The sequence below is a fragment of the Leptinotarsa decemlineata genome, unplaced genomic scaffold (genome assembly GCF_025532065.1).
Source record: "Leptinotarsa decemlineata unplaced genomic scaffold, Ldec_3_MD MMD2_tig00026361_RagTag_RagTag, whole genome shotgun sequence".
NCBI classification, from domain to species: Eukaryota; Metazoa; Arthropoda; class Insecta; order Coleoptera; family Chrysomelidae; genus Leptinotarsa; species Leptinotarsa decemlineata.
Genome location: NW_027412704.1, coordinates 1,517,493 through 1,537,420, shown reverse-complemented (window position 1 = coordinate 1,537,420; position 19,928 = coordinate 1,517,493). Strand labels below are relative to the sequence as shown.

The window sequence follows — 19,928 nt, the reverse complement described above, 5'->3', positions numbered from 1 at the left end:
TGGTTTTGTTTTCCTACAGCCACTACGAAAACCAAGATATTGTGAACTTCTGTGCTTTCTGTCGAGGATAGTACCAAGGTATTTCACCTCTTCAGAGAATTTTAGTTTGCTTTTGAAGATTTCGGGAGGTTTCAAGCCCGATAAACTTCTTTTCCTGGTGAAAATGACCATCTCAGTCTTTTTGGGATTGATCGACTGTGAGTGTTCCTTACATCATGTTTCTATTAATTTGGGCCCATCCTGCGCTCTATAGCACAGTGTGTTCACAAATTTGTCGGTCTGCAAGATAACTATAGATAATAGATAGATAGATAGATAGATTCGTTTATTGTAACTACGTTACATAATGTTTGTAGCAGGTCATATGTATATATAACAGTCTAATTCTCACAAATTCTGAACAAATTTTTAGATATTAAAAAAGCAAAAATATAAAATATAAATCAATAATAAATATAGCATAAACATACAATTTTAAAAAAGGCTAGCAATATCGTAAATATGCAAGAAGAATTCTATTATATACACCATATCATGAGGGTACATGTAAAAATAATCAAATAATCGACTTGAAGTTTTCAAGTAAAATGTTTAGAAAACGTTTGCTTACAGCGACTAGTAACAAGGGTAGCTTATTTACGTAGATATGATAGAGGAATCGATTTTTCCACTGAAAAATGTGCAAGAAGTACGCCCAAATAAGTTATGAATATTTAAAAAAGAAAAAAACGTGTAGGTGGCGCCCCTACGAGTAAGAGCAATAAGAACATCAGGTTCGAATTCGACACCTCAAAAACCTCCTATTACCAAGTTTCGTTTAATTAAGTTCAGTATTTCAAAAGTTATTTGAAAAAAACGAAAACAAAAATAAAACTTCAACATCCTGTATCTTGGAAACGAAGCGTTTCCGTACATTTATTCATTTGGACAATTCATATTAGAATATTGTGAGGAATCACCTCCTGAAGTTTGTCAAAGTACTTTTGAATCACTCTGTATATAACAACTTTATGATCATTCCATTTTTTGAGAGCTTCTGGTGGGAAAGCTTCTTCTGGAATGATATTTTTATTCAATGGTGAAATTCCGGCTTTTCGGAATCCACCTTTTATAACTTCAGTTGAAATACATATATTTCCATGTGGATCAGAGAAACTGTGGGGAAATTCTCTTCGGTAATTTCTGGCCAACATGTTTTCGTTGCCAAGAAATGAGTTTTTCATCCCATTTCGATTTGAATGGCCGAAAAACAGAAAGATCCAAGGGTTGTAGCCAAAGGCTGGTGTGCGGGGGAAGCTTCAATATTGTAATATCATTCTGAATCGCTGTTTCAAGGATTTTCAAACCTACATGGGTTGGATGGCCATCGTAAATTATCAAAACAGGACGTTCTGGTCCAAGGGCTGGAATCAAAGTCTTCAGGAAATATCCTGTGAAAATATCACTCTCCATCCAGCCTTTCTTGCTTGCAGCATATAGGGTGCCTAGAAAATCTGTTTTCGGAGGAGCAAGCCACTGGTTCCATAGGTGTTTGCCTTTATATATTATTAATGGTGGCGCTTCAGTACTCAACTGACAGTTTTCATAATTTTCGAAATAAAATAATCTCAATCTTAGTCTCAGTATATGCATTTTCCCTCTGGGCCTCAACAGCACCTGATCTCGTATCAGAAAGCTGACAATAGACCAATTAATCCGTATATCACAAAATATACAGTGCTAGTCAAAAGTCCCCTCCCCCCCTCGTATCTTTGGAACGGGTATACTTATGATAATGAAATTTGGAGGGTGGAAATAAACGGATGTAGGCTTCTTAACTGGTCATAACGGGTGACGCAATAGTCATAAATGACGTCACAAGGCCACTGTGACCAAAAATTTTAAATGGGACCCTATGGCAAGTGACAGCTCGTTTGAAAGGTATTAAAAATACCTATTCAGTCATACTAATTTTGTTTGGGTTTCGGCTGATTTTGATTGATAAATTGAAGAAATACGAAAATTATTGTTTCGCATTTAATTAATAAAGATTTTAAAGTACGCCTCTGGTTCATTGTCAAAAAGGTTGACGTGTTTGAATTATCTACTTGTCAAAAGTGTTTATACCTTGAAAATTTACTTAAGCTATTGTTTAACGAGACGTTTAAGTGTTTACATAGGCAAAATGGTACGTACTGTAGCCGACAAAGTAGCAGCTATCTTAATAATTGGTGAATGTAAAAACAATTTCCATGCAGCGGAACGACTGTTTAATGAGAGGTACCCCGATCGCCCTATATCGAGGGTTTATTTGAGGGAGCTTCTTCGGAAGTTTGAAGCATCAGGTAGTGTTCAAGATGCCAAACGATCTGGTCGACCAACAATTAGTGATGACAAAAAAATTGACATACTTGGAGAAATGGTAGTGAACCCTACTTCTTCCACAGCCCAAGTTGCGTCTATCTGTGAAGTCAGTCAAAGGACAGTACATAGGGTGTTGGCTAAAAACAAATTTCATCCATACAAATTAAAAATGGTGCACCAACTTTCAGATGATGACCCCGACCGAAGACTAGAATTCTGTGAAACTATGTCCGATAAAATGAACCAACAACCAGGCTACATACAGACAATTTGTTTTAGTGACGAAAGTACTTTCTTTCTCAATGGAAATGTTAACACTCAAAATGTGAGGTATTGGAGTGACACAAATCCTCACATCTTTCGTGAAAAACATACTCAATTTCCAGAAAAAGTAAATGTTTGGGCAGGTATTTTGGGAAACCACATAGTTGGGCCTCTTTTTCTCAATGCTAACTTAACCGGTGAATTGTATCTGGAGATGTTACAAACTGATATTGAGGCGTTAATTCTTGAAATTCTAGAAGATAATCCAGATGAATTCGACAACTTGGAAATAACGTTTCAACAAGATGGTGCTCCTGCACACTATTACGGTGCAGTAAGACGTTACCTAGATGAAGAATATCGTGGTAGATGGATTGGACGACGAGGTTCGATCGAATGGCCAGCTCGGTCACCGGACCTTACACCATTAGATTTTTTTCTATGGGGGTACTTGAAATCTAAGGTTTACGCTACAGCACCTGACAGTATTGCCATTCTGAAACAACGAATTGTTGAAGAATGTAGGGCAATTTCCGCTGACACACTGGGACGAGTACGACAAGAGTTTAGCAATAGGATGCATTACTGCCAGGAAGTAGATGGAGCACATTTTGAACACTTATTATAAGAACTGGTTCTTAAATCTTTATTAATTAAATGCGAAACTATAATTTTCGTATTTCTTCAATTTATCAATCAAAATCAGCCGAAACCCAAACAAAATTGGTATGACTGAAAAGGTATTTCCAATACCTTTCAAACGAGCTGTCACTTGCCATAGGGTCCCATTTAAAATTTTTGGTCACAGTGGCCTTGTGACGTCATATATGACTATTGCGTCACCTGTTATGACCAGTTAAGAAGCCTACATCCGTTTATTTCCACCCTCCAAATTTCGTTATTATAAGTATACCCGTTCAAAAGATACAAGGGGGGGAGGGGACTTTTGACTAGCACTGTATGTATAATTATATTCACACTTATTGTTGCAACTGTATTCATCTCGTATGCGGTAAGAATCTTCTCTCAATACGGAGAATGTAATTGAAACAGACAAAACAAAATAAATATCTTTAATTTTCGATACTAGTTAATGAGATTTATGAGAAATAAACAAGCCACTGCTTCAGACCTACAGGACTATAAATCTGTAAGGAACTCTTTCACTGATACTGTTGACAATAGATGAAGCGACAGCTGAAACTGCTTCTCCAATCGCAGGTTTTATTTCCATAAGGACAGACTCCCACTCATCGTTCAAAACCTTATTAGTATTGGGACCTGGAACAATATATAGATGTAGTTTATTCTTCTTTTTGCTATACGGTTACATATACGGTTTACTATACTCCAAATTCTTTATTTCCACTCACCTAGCACCGGGTCTCCATTGAAAAGGTTATCAAACTGGAAATAGAATCTTGTACTATTGAAATCAAGGCTTTGTTGGTCCAAATACATGTGTGATTCCCCGTTCTTTTCTGTGACTTTATATGTGGTTTTATATTTGAAATCGAGATCAGCTGAAACAAAATTGAAGATTGTTTAACTGCTATTTCCCATGCCGATTAAACTTTCCCAATTCGTCAACTCAACAACAAAAATAATAGTGTAGAGAATTGCTAGTTTTTATGGCTTCAATTTTGGTTATACATTCTACTTATAAAGTTAATCGATCAATCTCAACAAACTGAAAATTGGGAGTATCAAACCCACTTCGTGTCTTCTGTTTTCTTTATCTGGATCCATTGCATTAACTTCCATTATTTTATTCATAACGATCGAGATCGATCACCCGGTTTTTCGGTATCGATACTTTTCCAACAGATTAAGCGTCGGATTTGATTTATGACTGTTGAACTTTGGCGGCATCATGAAGGATATGTTACGTTCTAGATAGACCAAACAAACGTATCCTGTTGGTGAGTTATAATACTGGGAACGCGAAAATGCAAGCTTCTTATCCTTTCCGACAATCCTCTGATGATTACTCTTTGGAGTAACCATTTCGTTGAAGATCAGTTTTGATGATGCCTAGTTCCCTTTCGAAACCTTTCTTCGTATCACAGAGCGTATGTTGGCTATAACCAGTGAAAGTGGCGATCCCATTGGCACTCCATCTTACGTAAATAATTCGTCTTTCAGTTGGACTTAGCAGTTTCGTACACATCATCCTAATAATTCCATGATGACTGCTATAGGTTGTGTTGTGCTAGAGGAGTTGTGGAATTGGCCACGGTGGTAGTGCGCCCGACTCACGATCGGAAAGCCGTGGGTTCGATTCCCGCCTCGACCAGATATTGTTTTCGAGAGAATTTATCTGGTTGAAGCTGGGATGATTCTGCAACCGTGTTAGGAATCACACGTTAAAAGGTAAGATATCGTTAGTCTTTAGCTCGCACAAGTTTCTCAACTTGTGAGAGTTGTCCTTCGTATGGGAGCGACAGCTGATTAACGGAAAAACAGACGTTAAACAGATTTTTAAACAGATAAATTAGTTCTGTCTTCCAGTTTCTCGTCTTCAGATAGCTTCCTTTGTATGATTTGAAGTGTTTTCTCAAACGGAACGTTTCAAACGGAACGTCAAAACTGATCAATTAATCTAAGTCTGTGATTTCGATTGCCCTTAGTAGTTTGACAAAATGCCTTGAATTTTTCACAAAAGATGAGGTTTTTTCTTGTAATGGTTATATTATTGGCAATAAAAATCTGGACAAGTTTTGAGTAGCTGAATCTCTGGAGCTACTGTAATGTCATTTCAGAATTTTTTGATCTAATTTATTGATTTTTTTGAAGATTTTAAATCATTTTATATCATATTAGACAATGGAAGTCCAAACTGATGAAAATCAAACGTTATCATTATTTCAACCTGAAGAACGTTTCTATTCAACCATTCTCACTTCACAGCCGAATATAATCCAAAAACTGAGGAAATAATCGTTTAATATGAAAAAAAATGTCATTCCAGATTTAGTATTCGATTGAATGAAATTTTTTCGTACTCCTGAACAATTACTTTCTTTCTCAACAGTGAAATAACAATTAAGTTTAACAATTGAGATGGTCAAATGAGGTTGAAGTGTTCTTTAGTGTTCTTTGGGCAATGTTTTGTTTATTTACACCAGTAGCTAGTGTAAAAATTCTACTTTATTTAGCAGCCTTGCAGCTTTTAAAGTTTCATAGTTCAAAAGGTAAAACTATAAACTCATTGGGAAGTTCGATCGTTTGGTAAACATGAGTGTATAACTCTAACAGAATTTGTGTTGAGGAATTGATTGTATCCTTCATCGAGAGAAAGTTTTTTTCTCAAAAGTTTCAGTTGAATTTTAATCATGATTAGAAGCTCGTATCCTAATTCAGAAAAGATGTGAATATTGTCAAATAACCAACAAAAAAAAACTTCTCACTTGCAGTAATGTTACAATCTCCATTTCCTTTCAGTGGCAGTACCAGAATTTTTCCATCCATATCATATTTTCCCAAGATAACCAAGTTATCTACAGCGAAATCCACAGAGAGCGTTTGGCCATATGGGTCAAGCCTGGAAATAAAAAAATTTTTTTTAGGGAATCGAAAATGGAAATGTTATGATTGCGCAAGGCTGGTAGGAATGGGTCAATTGAGGCTGGGTCTATGGCGAGAAGCGCTTACTCCGCAACCTCTGCTGCAGGTAACCAGTAATGCAATTGAACTCAGGTTTGTGTTTGATAAACCCTACGAAATACAAATAAAACAGAGTACAGGGTCAGATACTACAAATGCAATACGCATATATACAGACGGCTCAAAAACCAGAGAAGGATCAGGGTGTGGAGTGTACTCCAGATCACTAAGCCTAAGAATTAAGTGGGGAATAGGAAGAAATACCAGCCTGGTCCAAATAGAACTGGCTGGTATCTCAATCGCCAGGAAAGGAATTTTTGGAAGAAACATAACAATCTGCCCAGACAGCAGACAAGTCCTATTAGCCTTGAACAGACAACGTGTTACCTCAGGGCTAGTACTAGAGTGAAGGAGCCCACAAGAAACCTCGAGTCTGGTAGAGATATATTGATACCTTCATAATATGGAACCATGGGAATACTGAACTAGACGCCTTCCTGAAACACATCAACAGCGTGAGACCTTCCATCAATTCCACAATGGAGAAGGAAATCCACAACGAATTGCCATTCTTAGACGTTTTGGTGAAGAGGACCGACACTAAGTGGGTAACATCTGTATACCGAAAACCCACTCATACGGGACAGTATCTGAACCACGAATCCAACCACCATCAATCGACTAAACGAGGAATCATCACGACTCTATTGGACCGTGCTTTTGGGCTCTGTAATACGAAGGAAGGTCTCGTGAAGGAACTAGACATCATCAAAAATGATCTTCAACGGAATGGCTACTCCAAAGCAATGGTAGAAAAGACTTTGGCTAGAAGACAGCAGGAGCCTTGAAGGAAGAGAAGCCGTCATAGCCAGTGCTTGCACTTCTCTACATCAGAGGATTATCGGAGAGGATGAGAAGAATTGGTTCCAAGTACAACATCAGAACCTGCTTCAGATCCGGTAACACTATCCGTAGCAGCCTCACGAAAACCAGGCCACCAAACGCGGACTGCGATTCCAAGAATTGCATTTACCGGATACCCTGTGAGTGCGGAAAATCCTATATTGGTGAAACTAAGAGGCCATTAAATGTTCGCATTGTCGAGCACAAGAAACACACACAGCGAGGGGAAACGAGCAAATCAGGAATAGCAGACCATGTTTGGGCCCATCAACACAACATCGAGTGGTCCCAAGCTGAGATCTTGCACAGAGGGGAACATTGGTTTAGGAGAAAATTCAAGGAAGCCGCATACATGTTGTCCAACAACGTATTCAGCCAAGCCAGCGTAGAAATACGCAACATATGGAAACCCATCATCAAGCGAAAAATGGCCAACTCCCGCCAAAACGGTCATCTCCCACGGAACCAGTGAAGCGGAAAATGGAAAGCGGGGATGAGTGAAAGTACTCGAACGACCTATATATAGTCATCTCTCGGAGGAATTAGTCCAGTCATCACTTGAAGACGATTGTGGATATTAACAATCGAAACGTCATGAAGTAACTTGGTTTAGAATCTCTTAATTCTTGATATTTTTAATTTTTTGTTCAATTGTTCTATTTTTACTTGTATTATTTTGTTTCACTGTAATTTCATTTCAGGTTTTTTGGTTGATATAATTGTTATTTTCAGCTATTCTTTTTTTATTCTTTTTTTTTATTAGTTCTTTCAGGGATTTCATATCATTTCATATAATACCAGACAATGGAAGTCCGAACTGATGAAATTCATCATGAAGCATTGTCAATCACCTTCATTGTTACAGAACGCTGACAATACTCAATACTCAATAAATACTTACTTGGTTTTTTTCAAAACGGTTTTATCCAGTCCAAAAATTTCGACATCTTTGAGATTTATCACTAAATTTCCAGCAGTTTCTAATTTGACTGCGCTTATCTTCAGCGGGTTGAACTTAGGAATACCATATTTGCGGTCCCCTTTGAGTACACCAGGAAGCCCATTTAATGCTTCTCTTGTAACACACTCATCAAAATCTGGGGAACCTTTCTTACATGCGTTTAAGTAAGGAGCTGAAACGATATTTAGACTAATTTCAATAATTAGTAACTTTTCAATAAAGTTATACCACAAGACCAACGAATTGAGAGGTCTTTCATATATAATGAAAAACAAAAGTTTAACCATTTGCCAATTGAGATCAAAGGCATTATATACACACATCGGAAAAGTCTAGGGATATTTTTATAACATACTAAATATCATAAAAATAAAAGCATGAGGTCGATTAAATTGGTACACTCGACCACCCTGTAGATTTCTATGGGTTGAACAAAGCCTGCAAAAACGGTAACTAATCTTTTATCAAGTTTTTTACAAACTGTAGGTTTTCGGCTAAAATGAATAATCTGAAAGTGTCGAGTTTGTACATTCTATGCAGTTCTTGCTCAGCAATTAAACTGGAAATATTGTGCTTTAACATGGAACGCCATCACTTACCATTGGCTGAGATGAATAGAGCTGTAGGGCTTCTTCAAGGTGGCATGCGACAAAATGATGTAGCTCTTCGTTTGGGGGTCTCCCAAAGTGTTATCAGTCGATTGTGGCGGCGTTTCCGTGAAACTGGTAGTCCAGCGTCCAGGGCGAGGACGCGCTACAACTGCAGTTCAAGACCGATTTTTGGTCTTAACCGCAAGAAGACAACCGACAATCACAGCACCTGAGTTGGCTAACGTGTTGCAGCAGACGCACCAGGTAACCATTGGTCGTTATACTGTCAGAAATCGACTGCATGAAGCAGATCTCCACAACAGAAGGTCACTTAGATATCCACCTTTGTCGAGAGGCAATCGCGGTAGAAGATTAGAGTGGTGTCAAGAACATCAAAACTGGGATGCAAATGATTGGGTCACAGTTTTGTTTACAGACGAATCCAGATTTGGATTTCATCCAGATTCTCGTCGAGTAAGACTGTGGAGACGACCTGGAAATAATGAACGTTTGAGGCACGTCCAGGAAGTCCACAGATACAGAGGTGGTGCAGTAATGCTATGGGGCGGAATCATGATCGGCGGCAGAACCGATCTCGTTTTTCCAAATCGCTCCCTCACAGCTCGACAGTACCTCGACACCATTCTTCTACCTATCGTCCGTCCGTTTGCTGGTGCTGTTGGTGAAAACTTCCACCTAATGCACGATAATGCTCGTCCACATGTCGCGCGTCTAGTGACTGACTGGCTCACCAACGAAGGAGTTGATGTATTGCCATGGCCAGCACAATCACCGGACCTGAATCCCATCGAGCATGTGTGGGACATGCTTCAACGAAGAATTACTCCGCATATGGGAAACATTCACACAACGTTTCAATTGAGAAAGCTTTTAATCGCTGAATGGGCAAATGTACCTCAACAAGACATTGAAAATCTCATTTTTTCGATGCACGATAGATGTAGGGCCGTAATAAACCAGCGTGGAGGCCATACTTTGTACTGATTTCAATTTTTTTTGTATTATGATTTTTTTCGGGGTGCCAAAGAAGAGCCATATTTTTTTTAGTTTTGCTTATATGCGCACCCAGTATTTTTGACCATTTAATAAATTTTGTTGTAAGTTACATTCGTTTAATAATTACTCGTCAACTTTTTTTCCCTAAAGCGATCTAAAAAAAAGTTATTGCCATTTTTAAAAATATCCCTAGACTTTTCCGATGTGTGTATTTCAATGTGTAGCGTATATACACTGCATTACATTTATAACGAACCACCCTGAATAACTTTTGAAACAATGATTTGCAGGAAATATAGAAAAACAGGTCAACAATTATAAAGAAGGCAACATTTTGAAATATTTCCTCTCGAGACAAATATAGAAGGAATAAATCAGAAAAAGAGATTTTCTTATTAATTTTCGAATCAAAATCTGATGACTTTACTATAAGAAGAAAAAAATATCTACAGTGAATGTTCAAAAACATAGTTTTTTCATAATCATTCGGCCAAAAACAACATTATAGTCATGCCTCAGCCACCGCATCCACCAGATTTGGCCCCCTGCGACTTTTGCCTGCTTCCGAAACTGGAGAGACCCATGAGAGGACAGAATACGCGAGGATTGAAGATATGAAACCGAATTGCTGACAGCGTATCAAATATTCATAAAGAAGAGGCACAAGTTCTACAATATTTTATATAGGGCGCCGGAATATTTCCTGTCCGGTCGTCGAGCATCTTTGCGGGGCCCTGAATTTGAAGGGTTGTAATCATATCAATATTGTTTTGAATGATAAATCCTCATGGTTCTTCTTGTATGTTTTTTAATCATCGGCGAACTGGTATACTTTCCGTTCTCAGCTAATTTATACCTATTAGTTTAAAAATACATACAAGAAATAAAGTATTGACGCAAATGGACTTTGGCTAACCTAGACCGAATCATGATTGTCCTTGCAGAATTCAGTGGAAGAGGAAGATAGACCGATACATTTGGGTAGAGTTTTAATTGACCATCAATAATTCATGTGGGTGTGAGAAACCGGAATATTATGTAATTCTTGTTGTTTCAAGAAATGTATATTCGATTTATTGCGGAATGAAATTGGACAAGCAATGAAGATGCAAGTAGTGCAAGAAAGTTCACAAAACGCTTTGCTGTCCCGCGTAGGATGGCGACCTGGACTGAAATACTTTTTAAGGGCATGTAGGATGACATACAGGGTGTATCAACGATTTGGGGTGGACAATAGGTGCTTCTTTAACGGAGATAAACAAATATTTCACACAAAAGTTACGGAAAGGATTGCAAGTGTGCTCCAATACTTGAAAATCTACTTCGGCAGCTGAATAGCCAACAGCATATGCAGGAATAACTTCAGTGAAGAATACTGCACTGACTCCTGTCGGATATAATCCAACACTCTTCGTGGTATTAGCCAGGAAAGTAGTTGTTTTCTGATAGGTGCCAGTCCATGAACCTACTGTGTAGGTAGGTAAAGACTGGCCTGAATAAATTGTTCCTTTAGATGATTTGGAGAATGAAAAAAAATCCAAATTGATGGTCATTGAAGTAAAATGTTAATTGAAGAAAAAGAGCCTGGGGATTGTTCCTAAAAATTTCGTTCATTTCTCAGTCTAGCTTTAATAGAAGACTGATATCAAAATTCATGCTATTCTAGTGGATTTTGACAGACATTTCATCAGTTTCAAAATGATAATGATATTTCTGAAACGTTGACATGAATATTTTCTTTTTCATATAATTATTCTTAACACTTTTTGTTGAATCGTCTGAAAACTTTCAGATGATCAACTGTATTGCCAAACGTCTGCCAAACTAACTGACTATTATGAGAAAGCAAGTATAGTTGAGGCACCAGTCAACGTAATAATGACTCAACCTCTGGCAGAAGCACCAAACTCTTACGAAGGTTTGAAATAGATGAAGACTACCAGACCACTACCATGATCTTCTGGCGATATCTTGAATTTATTGGAGTCCTTGGAGCCTCTGGAGACAACCTACATTTTATTCTATGAAAGAGAGGACATTGGCAGATCAAGATCTTCAGATGATGTGATGCTGCAGGTTTTCCCGGGTTTTCCTGCAGCTGAAAAAGCAAATGCGCCACTGAAACCAGTCAAGTCGTCCCGGAGTGCCAAATAATGTTTGTTGTTGTTACGTAATTTCATAATTTGTATTCCTTTTTTTAATATGTTACTCTAAAAAGTATTCCGTATATTTCAATACATATTTTTCAGTACACAATATAAGAATGAAGAATAAATAAATAAATGGTATGGAAAGCAACTCTTTTTCCCTATTTAGTGACAAATTTTTTCACTATCATAGCACTTGGTGAACGTGTTTTTTAATTTTTAAGCAGACTATCACGATTTGTGTGGTCAACAGTAAATAGTCATCGCTTTCAAAAAGAGAAGGTATTGCTAGGCAACACATTACTGTTTTGTTTTCGTTTACTTTTCAAACCAGCATAAACGATTTCATCAAGAAATTTGGTTTAGAAGAATAAAGAAGGTTATTGACAAATATTATCTATGTGCAAAAAATGGTCAATGTTATCATTTAATAAATGAATTTCAACCTCTAGTTTCAACCTCCTTTCTCTTTTTGGATTTTTCAACTTTGTTCGATTCACTTGGAAATATAATCGTCCAAGATTCATTTTACAAGGTTACATTTCTAAAAGAATGTTGAAAAGTTCACGTTTTTAGTTTTGACATAGCTCGACGATGAATCAAACAGTAACTTTGGTGCTTTTATTAGATGAACGTTTTTTTGTCGGGATTTTCAGTCGTGTGAAAAATCTAAAGCATAGATAAAATCAATGATGATATAGAAAGATATTATTTATGATAATAATAAAACTCAATTTTTTTTAGTGACATGCAGAAAACTGTATAGAATTTGTCATAAAACCGTATCTAACTAACTCAAGAAAGGGAATTAAAACTCTTCCGAGGTGTTAAATCCACATTTCAACGGGTGGATGTATTTTTTTGCATTCAGATGCAATGGATTCATGCAAAACCAATCACAGAGATTAGAAAGAACTTCATAATATATTTTTTCTAGAGAATAACCAGACTGTTAGGAAATAAATATAGACACATCGTCTGCATACAATGTGAACTATATGGATTCGCTCTGACGATATCATTTACATATATAAGGAACAATATTGGGCCCACTACGGATCCTTGAGGAATACCTACACCGATGTCCAGATAATTCGAATTACAAGTGGTCATTGTTTTCTCAGTTACTACTGGGAAACTGACGTACTTCAAGTCATTCAACGTTAATTTTGATCAATTCAGTTATTGTAATTCTTCGTAATTAGTAAATCAAAGTTTAACTGTTTGAAAAGTGCAGTAAAGAATAAATTATTGACTTTTCATTGATATTGTTTTTTAATTATGCTTATGTATCAAACTATTTCACAGAAAGTAGAAATAAAGTGAAATATTCATCTGTTTTTAAAAACTGTATCAACTTTGCAACATTTTTGTCATAATTTTTTCTGGTGTTTTAAATTTTTGCGAAATGAGTTGTATTTAGAATTGCAATTGGTAATATAAATGCGTTGGAAAGAGAATTTAGGCATAAAGCACTAACTTTGTTGAGGTTTGGCTAAATTTGAGAAACCGGCAAATGTCAAATTTTCGAAAAACTGTAAAAATACTTCTTTTCTCTTTACCGATTTTCGAAATTTCGAGCAATAACTGCTTTTCTGAACATTTTTTGGAAAAAATGTCAAATTTGACAGGGAAGAAAAATCACTTGATCGGTCATTTGCATGTCATTTGGCATCATTTTTAAAGCACAACCTAATGGAGATATCAAAAGTTGCTTGAAGAGATGAACAAAAAAAAGTCCCATTCGATGCGGACTTTATGTGTGACACTATATAATCCATGAAACAATTTTCACACAATATAGTTTTATCATCACGGATGAATAAATAGTATATATTTTCGTGAAACTGCTGTTTATAAGGAAATTTTATCAAAAGAAGTCAAGAAGAATTACTGATAAAACAAACTTACGTAAAGGCAATATTACTGAATCAACACTATACAATACACCAACCAAAATGATAGATAAACTTGTCCACGCCATTTTGAATCGATTTTCAAAACAGAATCACTTCCAAAATTCGGTTTCACCAATACAACACATGCCACAAAATTTTTCTTTTTATATCAAGCCGATCGCTACTTCTCGAAATGACTCCCACCACTGCTTCCGACCGAGTATCAAGGTGAAAACTTCGATCAATGTCTATCATCAGCGATGATTCAGTGGTTCCTAATTGTAGGAAGAAATTAATGAAAAAATTGAGTATTCGACACATCTGGAAAAAGCCTATGGTTTGGACAAGTCAAGCGTATTTCAATTCTGAAATCGAAGTATTTTCCGAGATACAATGAATTGACAGTAAAACCAGCTGATAGGTACAGGACAGGGCTTCAGCTAGAAAGTTAACAAAAAACCAGCAGGTACTATGTACTCAACGGGGCTTTAGCTACAGAATTGACAATGAAACTAGTAAGTACTCGACAGGGATTTAGGTCCGGTTTGACAATAAAACCAGCAGGTAGATACTCGACAGGGCTTTAGCTACAGAATTGACAATAAAACCAGAAGGTAGTAGGTACTCGACATCACTTACGGTATCGATTTGACAATAAAATCAGCAGGTAGTAGGTACTCCACAGGGCTTTAAGTACCTGATTGACAATAAAACCAGCAGGTAGGTAATCGACAGGGATTTAGCCACAGAATTGACAATGAATCCAGCGGGTAGTAGGTACTCGGTACCGAACTGACGATAAAACCAGCAGGGCTTTAGCTACCGAATTGACAATGAAACTAGCAAGATCTAGGCAATCGACAGGGCAATATGTATCGAATTGACAATAAAATTAACAGGTGAGTAATCGACATGGATTAATCTGCAGAATTGACAATAAAACCAGCAGATAGCAGGTAGGAATCGAAATGACGATAAAGCTAGCAGGGCTTTAGCTACCAAATTGACAATAAAACCAGCAGGCACCCGGAACTCGACAGGACTATAGGCATCGAATTGACAATAAAATTAGCAGGTGAGTACTTCAGAACAATGAAACAGGTAGTAAGTCCTCGTCAGGGCTTTAGGTACTGGATAGACAATAAAACCAGCAGGTGGGTAATCGACAGGGCATTAGCTACAGAATTGACAATGAAACCAGCAGGTAGTGGATATTCGACATGGCTGCAGGCATCGAACTGGCAATAAAACAAACAGGACTTCAGCTACCGAATTGACAATGAAACCAGCAGGTAATAGAAACCCAACAGGGCTGTAGGTACAGAACTGAAAATGAAACCAGCAGGGCTTCAGCTACCGAATTGACAATGAAACCAGCAGGTCTCAGGTACTCGACAGGGCTAACGGTATCAAATTGACAATAAAATCATCAGGTAAGTAATCGGCAATAAAACCAGCAGGTAGTAGGTAGGTTTCGAACTGATGATAAAACTAGCAGGGTTTCAGCTACCGAATTGACAATAAAACAAAACAGGTAATCGAAAGAGCTATAGATATCGAATTACCAATAAAATCAGCAGGTAAGTACTCGACAGAGCTTTAGTTATAGAATTGACAATAACACTAGCTGGTAGTAGGTACGATAGAGCTTTAGGTATCTTTCAAATAACTTTTTTCGTAATTAGATAGTAAGATCTTCCTTCATTACCATTCCATAAAGTTTTGTTCATTGAGATTAGTTAGACAAGTTAACAACAACAGGCATGTAGATGCCTAGAGTGTAGAAATAAGTGAACAAAATAATTTTATGAACGACGATGGTGGACCGATACCAGAGCAGAGATGTATTTTCACAAATCAACATTATTATTATTATTATTTATACCGTAGCGTTTCTTGGTTATTTTTTTAAACTCACGATATACTGAGAATAGCAATTATTCATTAAAATTACAAAAAATGTTGATTCGTCAGCTACAGATTTGTTTGACACGAAGGAAAATTTACACGCGAATATGGTATAATTTGCATCAATAATTAGCAGATTATCACAATTAGATTCTGTTTGGAAGGCCAAAATATGTCAAATTTAATCAGATAGCGATTGAAAAACTTGCCTTCAAATACTTATACGTTTTTTCTTCTTTCCAAGAATCTCAACCTCCAACTGTAATAATTTGTTTTGTTGAAGTTAAAAAAAATTCCGAAATATCAAATTAGGATATCAACTTCATTTCAAACACTGGTTCTGATAAATTCCATGAGAAGTTACAGGTTTGGATTATATTAATATTCTGAATACATAGTTGTGCACTTAGGTGAAAACCTGGTAATTTTTTTTTTGTATCGATGAAGGGAACGTTTAATTTTTGTGATAGGAATGATTGACAGCATCATTATGATGTTTGTGTGATATGTTCATTTTGGGGCGAAAACATACTATAACATAACATGAATCATAGTTGCGTCACGGAAAGTACATACAAAATGTGACGGAAATTTTCAGTATGAGAAAATTGCGTCATATTAACATCATAAACAATACAAAAGGATAAAAATTAATACACACGTTAATATCACACACCAATATCGCTTCGTTTCACTGATTACGCAATATGCTATCTAAATAGTGAACGACAGAACTAATTTATTAATTATCTTCAAAGATAGTTTGTCAAACTCAACACCACCATGATACGAGGTATATTCGAAAAATGGCGTATAATGTCTGATATCATGCAATTTTTTCGTGAATTTTGGGCATGAGTTGTGTTGGCTGAAAAGTCACATAAATATGACTTACCTACCTCCAAAAGAGAGGTGTTGAAATCTCATGATATTCTACTCATGAGTTTGTGAGTTATTGTGCTAGGAGTGACCCTACTTTTGTTAGGAAAAAATTCCGTTCAAGCAAAGCAATGGCTTCTGTTATTCGATATTTTCTCCATTTTGTAGTTGTCTCATTTTGCAATAATGATTACCTATGCTAGAGCTGCTGCCCGTATGTTTAATGGTAATCATTCAGGAAGAAATGTACGACACGAATACGTTTTAGAATTATTGACAAATTTATGGAAACAGAATCTGTTAACCATGAAAAGCATAACCGTTCAGGAGTTGTCAACGATGAAGCTATGTGTACTGCAGTTTTAGGGCACGCTGGACTAATGGAAAATTCGTAATCTCTCACTAAGTTATCCCAAGAATTAGGAATCAGTCGTAAAATGGTTTGCAGGATCCTTCATAAGTACAAATTTCATTCATGTAAGATCAGACTAGTTCAGGAATTGAACAAAGATGATTTCGATAGTCGTATCGAGTTTTGTGAAAGTTTCACTGAACGGATCAACTTGCATCAGAATTTCTTGTAAAAAATTTGTTTTTCGATTGAATGTACGTTTAGTTTGAATGGAGAGGTGAATCGGCAGAATTGTGGCTATTGAAGTGATACGAATCCTCATTTATACCGTCAAGTTCATACCCAACGACCTCAAAAACTGAATGTTTGGGCAGAAATTTCAAGTGACCACATCATATCCTGAAATTCATGTTATTGTTATCCAATTTGGTACTGAAGAGCCTTAGGGCAAGTGTCTTACGGCGAAACATCGATGTATACCAGTGAGGATGACAGTGTTCCAAGAAAGTGCAATTTCTTACCATTTATTTAAAGTAGAACTCATGTGAATGATAGGTATCTGATCTTATTTCACAACGAATGTTTGAAATACAAACTGAGTAAAGAAAAGTACCTTCTGTATAATTCAGTGTTCATATAGAAGTATTTGTTCCGAAAGAATTTTTTCTTTCGTGTAATTCAATGTTTATATGAAAGTAGCTGTTTCAGGAGGACTTTCTTTCAGTTTGTGTCTGAAAGTTACTTCTTTGCATGATCTACACATCCATGTATAGAGTTACTTATTTTTGATTGATTACTCCCTTCCTTTTTTTGAAAGATTCCCTTATCTTTTTTTGTATCAAAATGGAGTAGTATAAAGCAAAAAAAAAATCTTTCCCAAAAATTATTCACTCCTAAAAATATAACCCCTTTAATTCAAATATTTGGATATGTTGGAGAATGGAATAAAATCGTGCATCAATAGGGCAATTGAGGAGGATCTAAATTTATTTGAAAACGACATAGTATTTCAGCAGGATGGTGCACCTCCTCATTATGCAGCTCCAGTGCGACACTTTATGGATGATCATTTTCCTGGTCGCTGGAATGGCAGAAAAGGTCCTACAGTTTGGCCACTGAAGTATCCGGATCCCACTCCTGTAGAGTTCTTTCCATGGGGTCATTTGAAGTCTGAAGTATATGAGATAGAATCAATAACATAAAAAGATTTGAGAGAGAATATCATGAGGAATTGCAGAGAAATAACTCCCGAGATTCTCAACCATATGAGGGCGGCAATGGAAGTTCGTTCGTACCATTGTATGGAAGTTGATGGGAAAGTTTTTGAAAGTTCACTATAGAAAACTTTTTTCTCATTGTCTAGTCTTTAGATTTTGATTCAAGAATCAATAAAAAATCTCTTTTACTGATTCATTTCCTCCATATTTGTCTCTGGAACGAATATTTCAAACTGTGGCTCCCTGTATAATTATTGACGTGTTTTTTAAATTTTTCCTGCAAATCATTGTTTCAAAAGTTATTTAGGGTGGCTCTTTTTCTACTCAAATAGTCTGTAGCTCTCGAACCATAAGCTTCAGACTATATATTTTATACTTTGTTGAAATCTACCCATTATGGAGCATCTGAAAATGCGAAACAATACAGGGTGATCCATTAAAAAAATTGGGGTGCGATAGGGGAAGTAACATCAAATGTGAATACGTCAAAACTGTGTCCCCCTTTATACTATTGTTGACGTTTTTCTTATTTTTTCTGAAAATAATTGTACCAAAAGAGTTATTCAGGGTGGTTCGTTTTGAATGTAATGCACTATATTCATTGAGATACAGAAACCCACGACTTTGAAAGGAACAACACTTTTGAAACAAGCTAATAGATACGTTCTCACTTTTTTTGAAATCGAAATAGATCGTTGTGAACATGCTTTTGTTGGACTGAAATGTATCAAAGGTTATAGTATTTCCAATACTGTAACAGGGATAATTTTGTATAGGTTCAGGGTAATAGTAATGGTTTCTCAGAATGCCTCAGTTTATTTCTAATTTTCGATAACGACTCCAAAATACTAGAAATTAACTACTTTCAGTAATACATTCATTTCAAAAACTACAATTACCACTTACCTAACACCAAGAAGAAAATTCGCTTTGCAAAATTTAACAAATGAATTTTATTCCAAAGGGCTGTCAGCTTGGTGTGCCGGCATCGAAATCCACAGAATAAAGTTGAAATAAAAAACGAAAGGTCAAATAGAGAGGAAAACAACAAAAACCTTATTAGTCGCCAATGCTGAATTGCGAATAATCATTTCGCAGACGGTCAACTAGTACCATCTGGCGATAAATAGCACAGGATTCTTTCCTATACTGCAATACCAATTGGAACAGCACAGAGAAGGAATTCCCGCCTCGACATAGGCGTCGGTATATTATTTTTCAGTGGTAGTTCTTCAGTTACTTATTCTTACAATCATAGCAATTGATAACCCCATGAAAAAGTCATCTCAACTGAATTTTTCCACCATGGGTGATTATGAAAAACTTCGAATTTTAAGGTAGTTGATTTCCAAGTTGAAAACTTTAAAATACAATGAAAACATAAATAATAACACCGGATTCTCGTCAAATATTTATTTACAAAATAATAGAGGCAAAAAAGTTGCTAGAAAAATCAAAATTCTTCTTCGATATATTCGAATGAGGTGGAATCATCATCGGGTTGAATAACGATCGGATTTATGGAACTTTGCACATAATATTTGTTCTCTTCTTTTATAACGTAGGCCACACAGTTCTTCCACATATCAAAATTACATACTTCATTCACCACTCGCCCTATATTGCACCACAGCATTCAAAGTCGGTGACTGATTACATTTCCGCAAGCTTTCTTTCATTGTGGCCCAAACCATTCCAATTGGATTGAACACACAATAGTATGGAGGCAAACGTAAGAGAATATGACCACGTGTTTCACACATCGAATCAATAATATACTCTTTTTTGAAGTCACGTTGTTTTATGGTCGCCAGTAATACCTTTTTCGTTGGAATCTTTTCGG

At 36.4% G+C, this 19,928-nt stretch overlaps 1 protein-coding gene and 1 long non-coding RNA gene across 2 annotated transcripts; both read right to left on the bottom strand.

Moving 5' to 3' along the window:
- Positions 1-3,665: 3,665 nt before the first annotated feature.
- Positions 3,666-13,904, bottom strand: LOC111514823 (circadian clock-controlled protein daywake). The gene is made up of 5 exons (XM_074184966.1): positions 13,743-13,904; positions 8,018-8,249; positions 6,018-6,151; positions 3,981-4,130; positions 3,666-3,888 (listed from the first exon to the last, which is right to left on the bottom strand). The coding sequence occupies exons 1-5, from the start codon at positions 13,813-13,815 to the stop codon at positions 3,740-3,742; spliced, it is 738 nt and encodes a 245-aa protein (XP_074041067.1). The 5' UTR covers positions 13,816-13,904; the 3' UTR covers positions 3,666-3,739.
- A 3,933-nt stretch (positions 13,905-17,837) lies between these two features.
- Positions 17,838-19,082, bottom strand: LOC141486640 (uncharacterized). Its single transcript, XR_012467963.1, has 2 exons — positions 18,992-19,082; positions 17,838-18,038 (listed from the first exon to the last, which is right to left on the bottom strand). It is a non-coding gene; the product is annotated as an uncharacterized lncRNA (long non-coding RNA).
- Between the last annotated feature and the right edge of the window lie 846 nt (positions 19,083-19,928).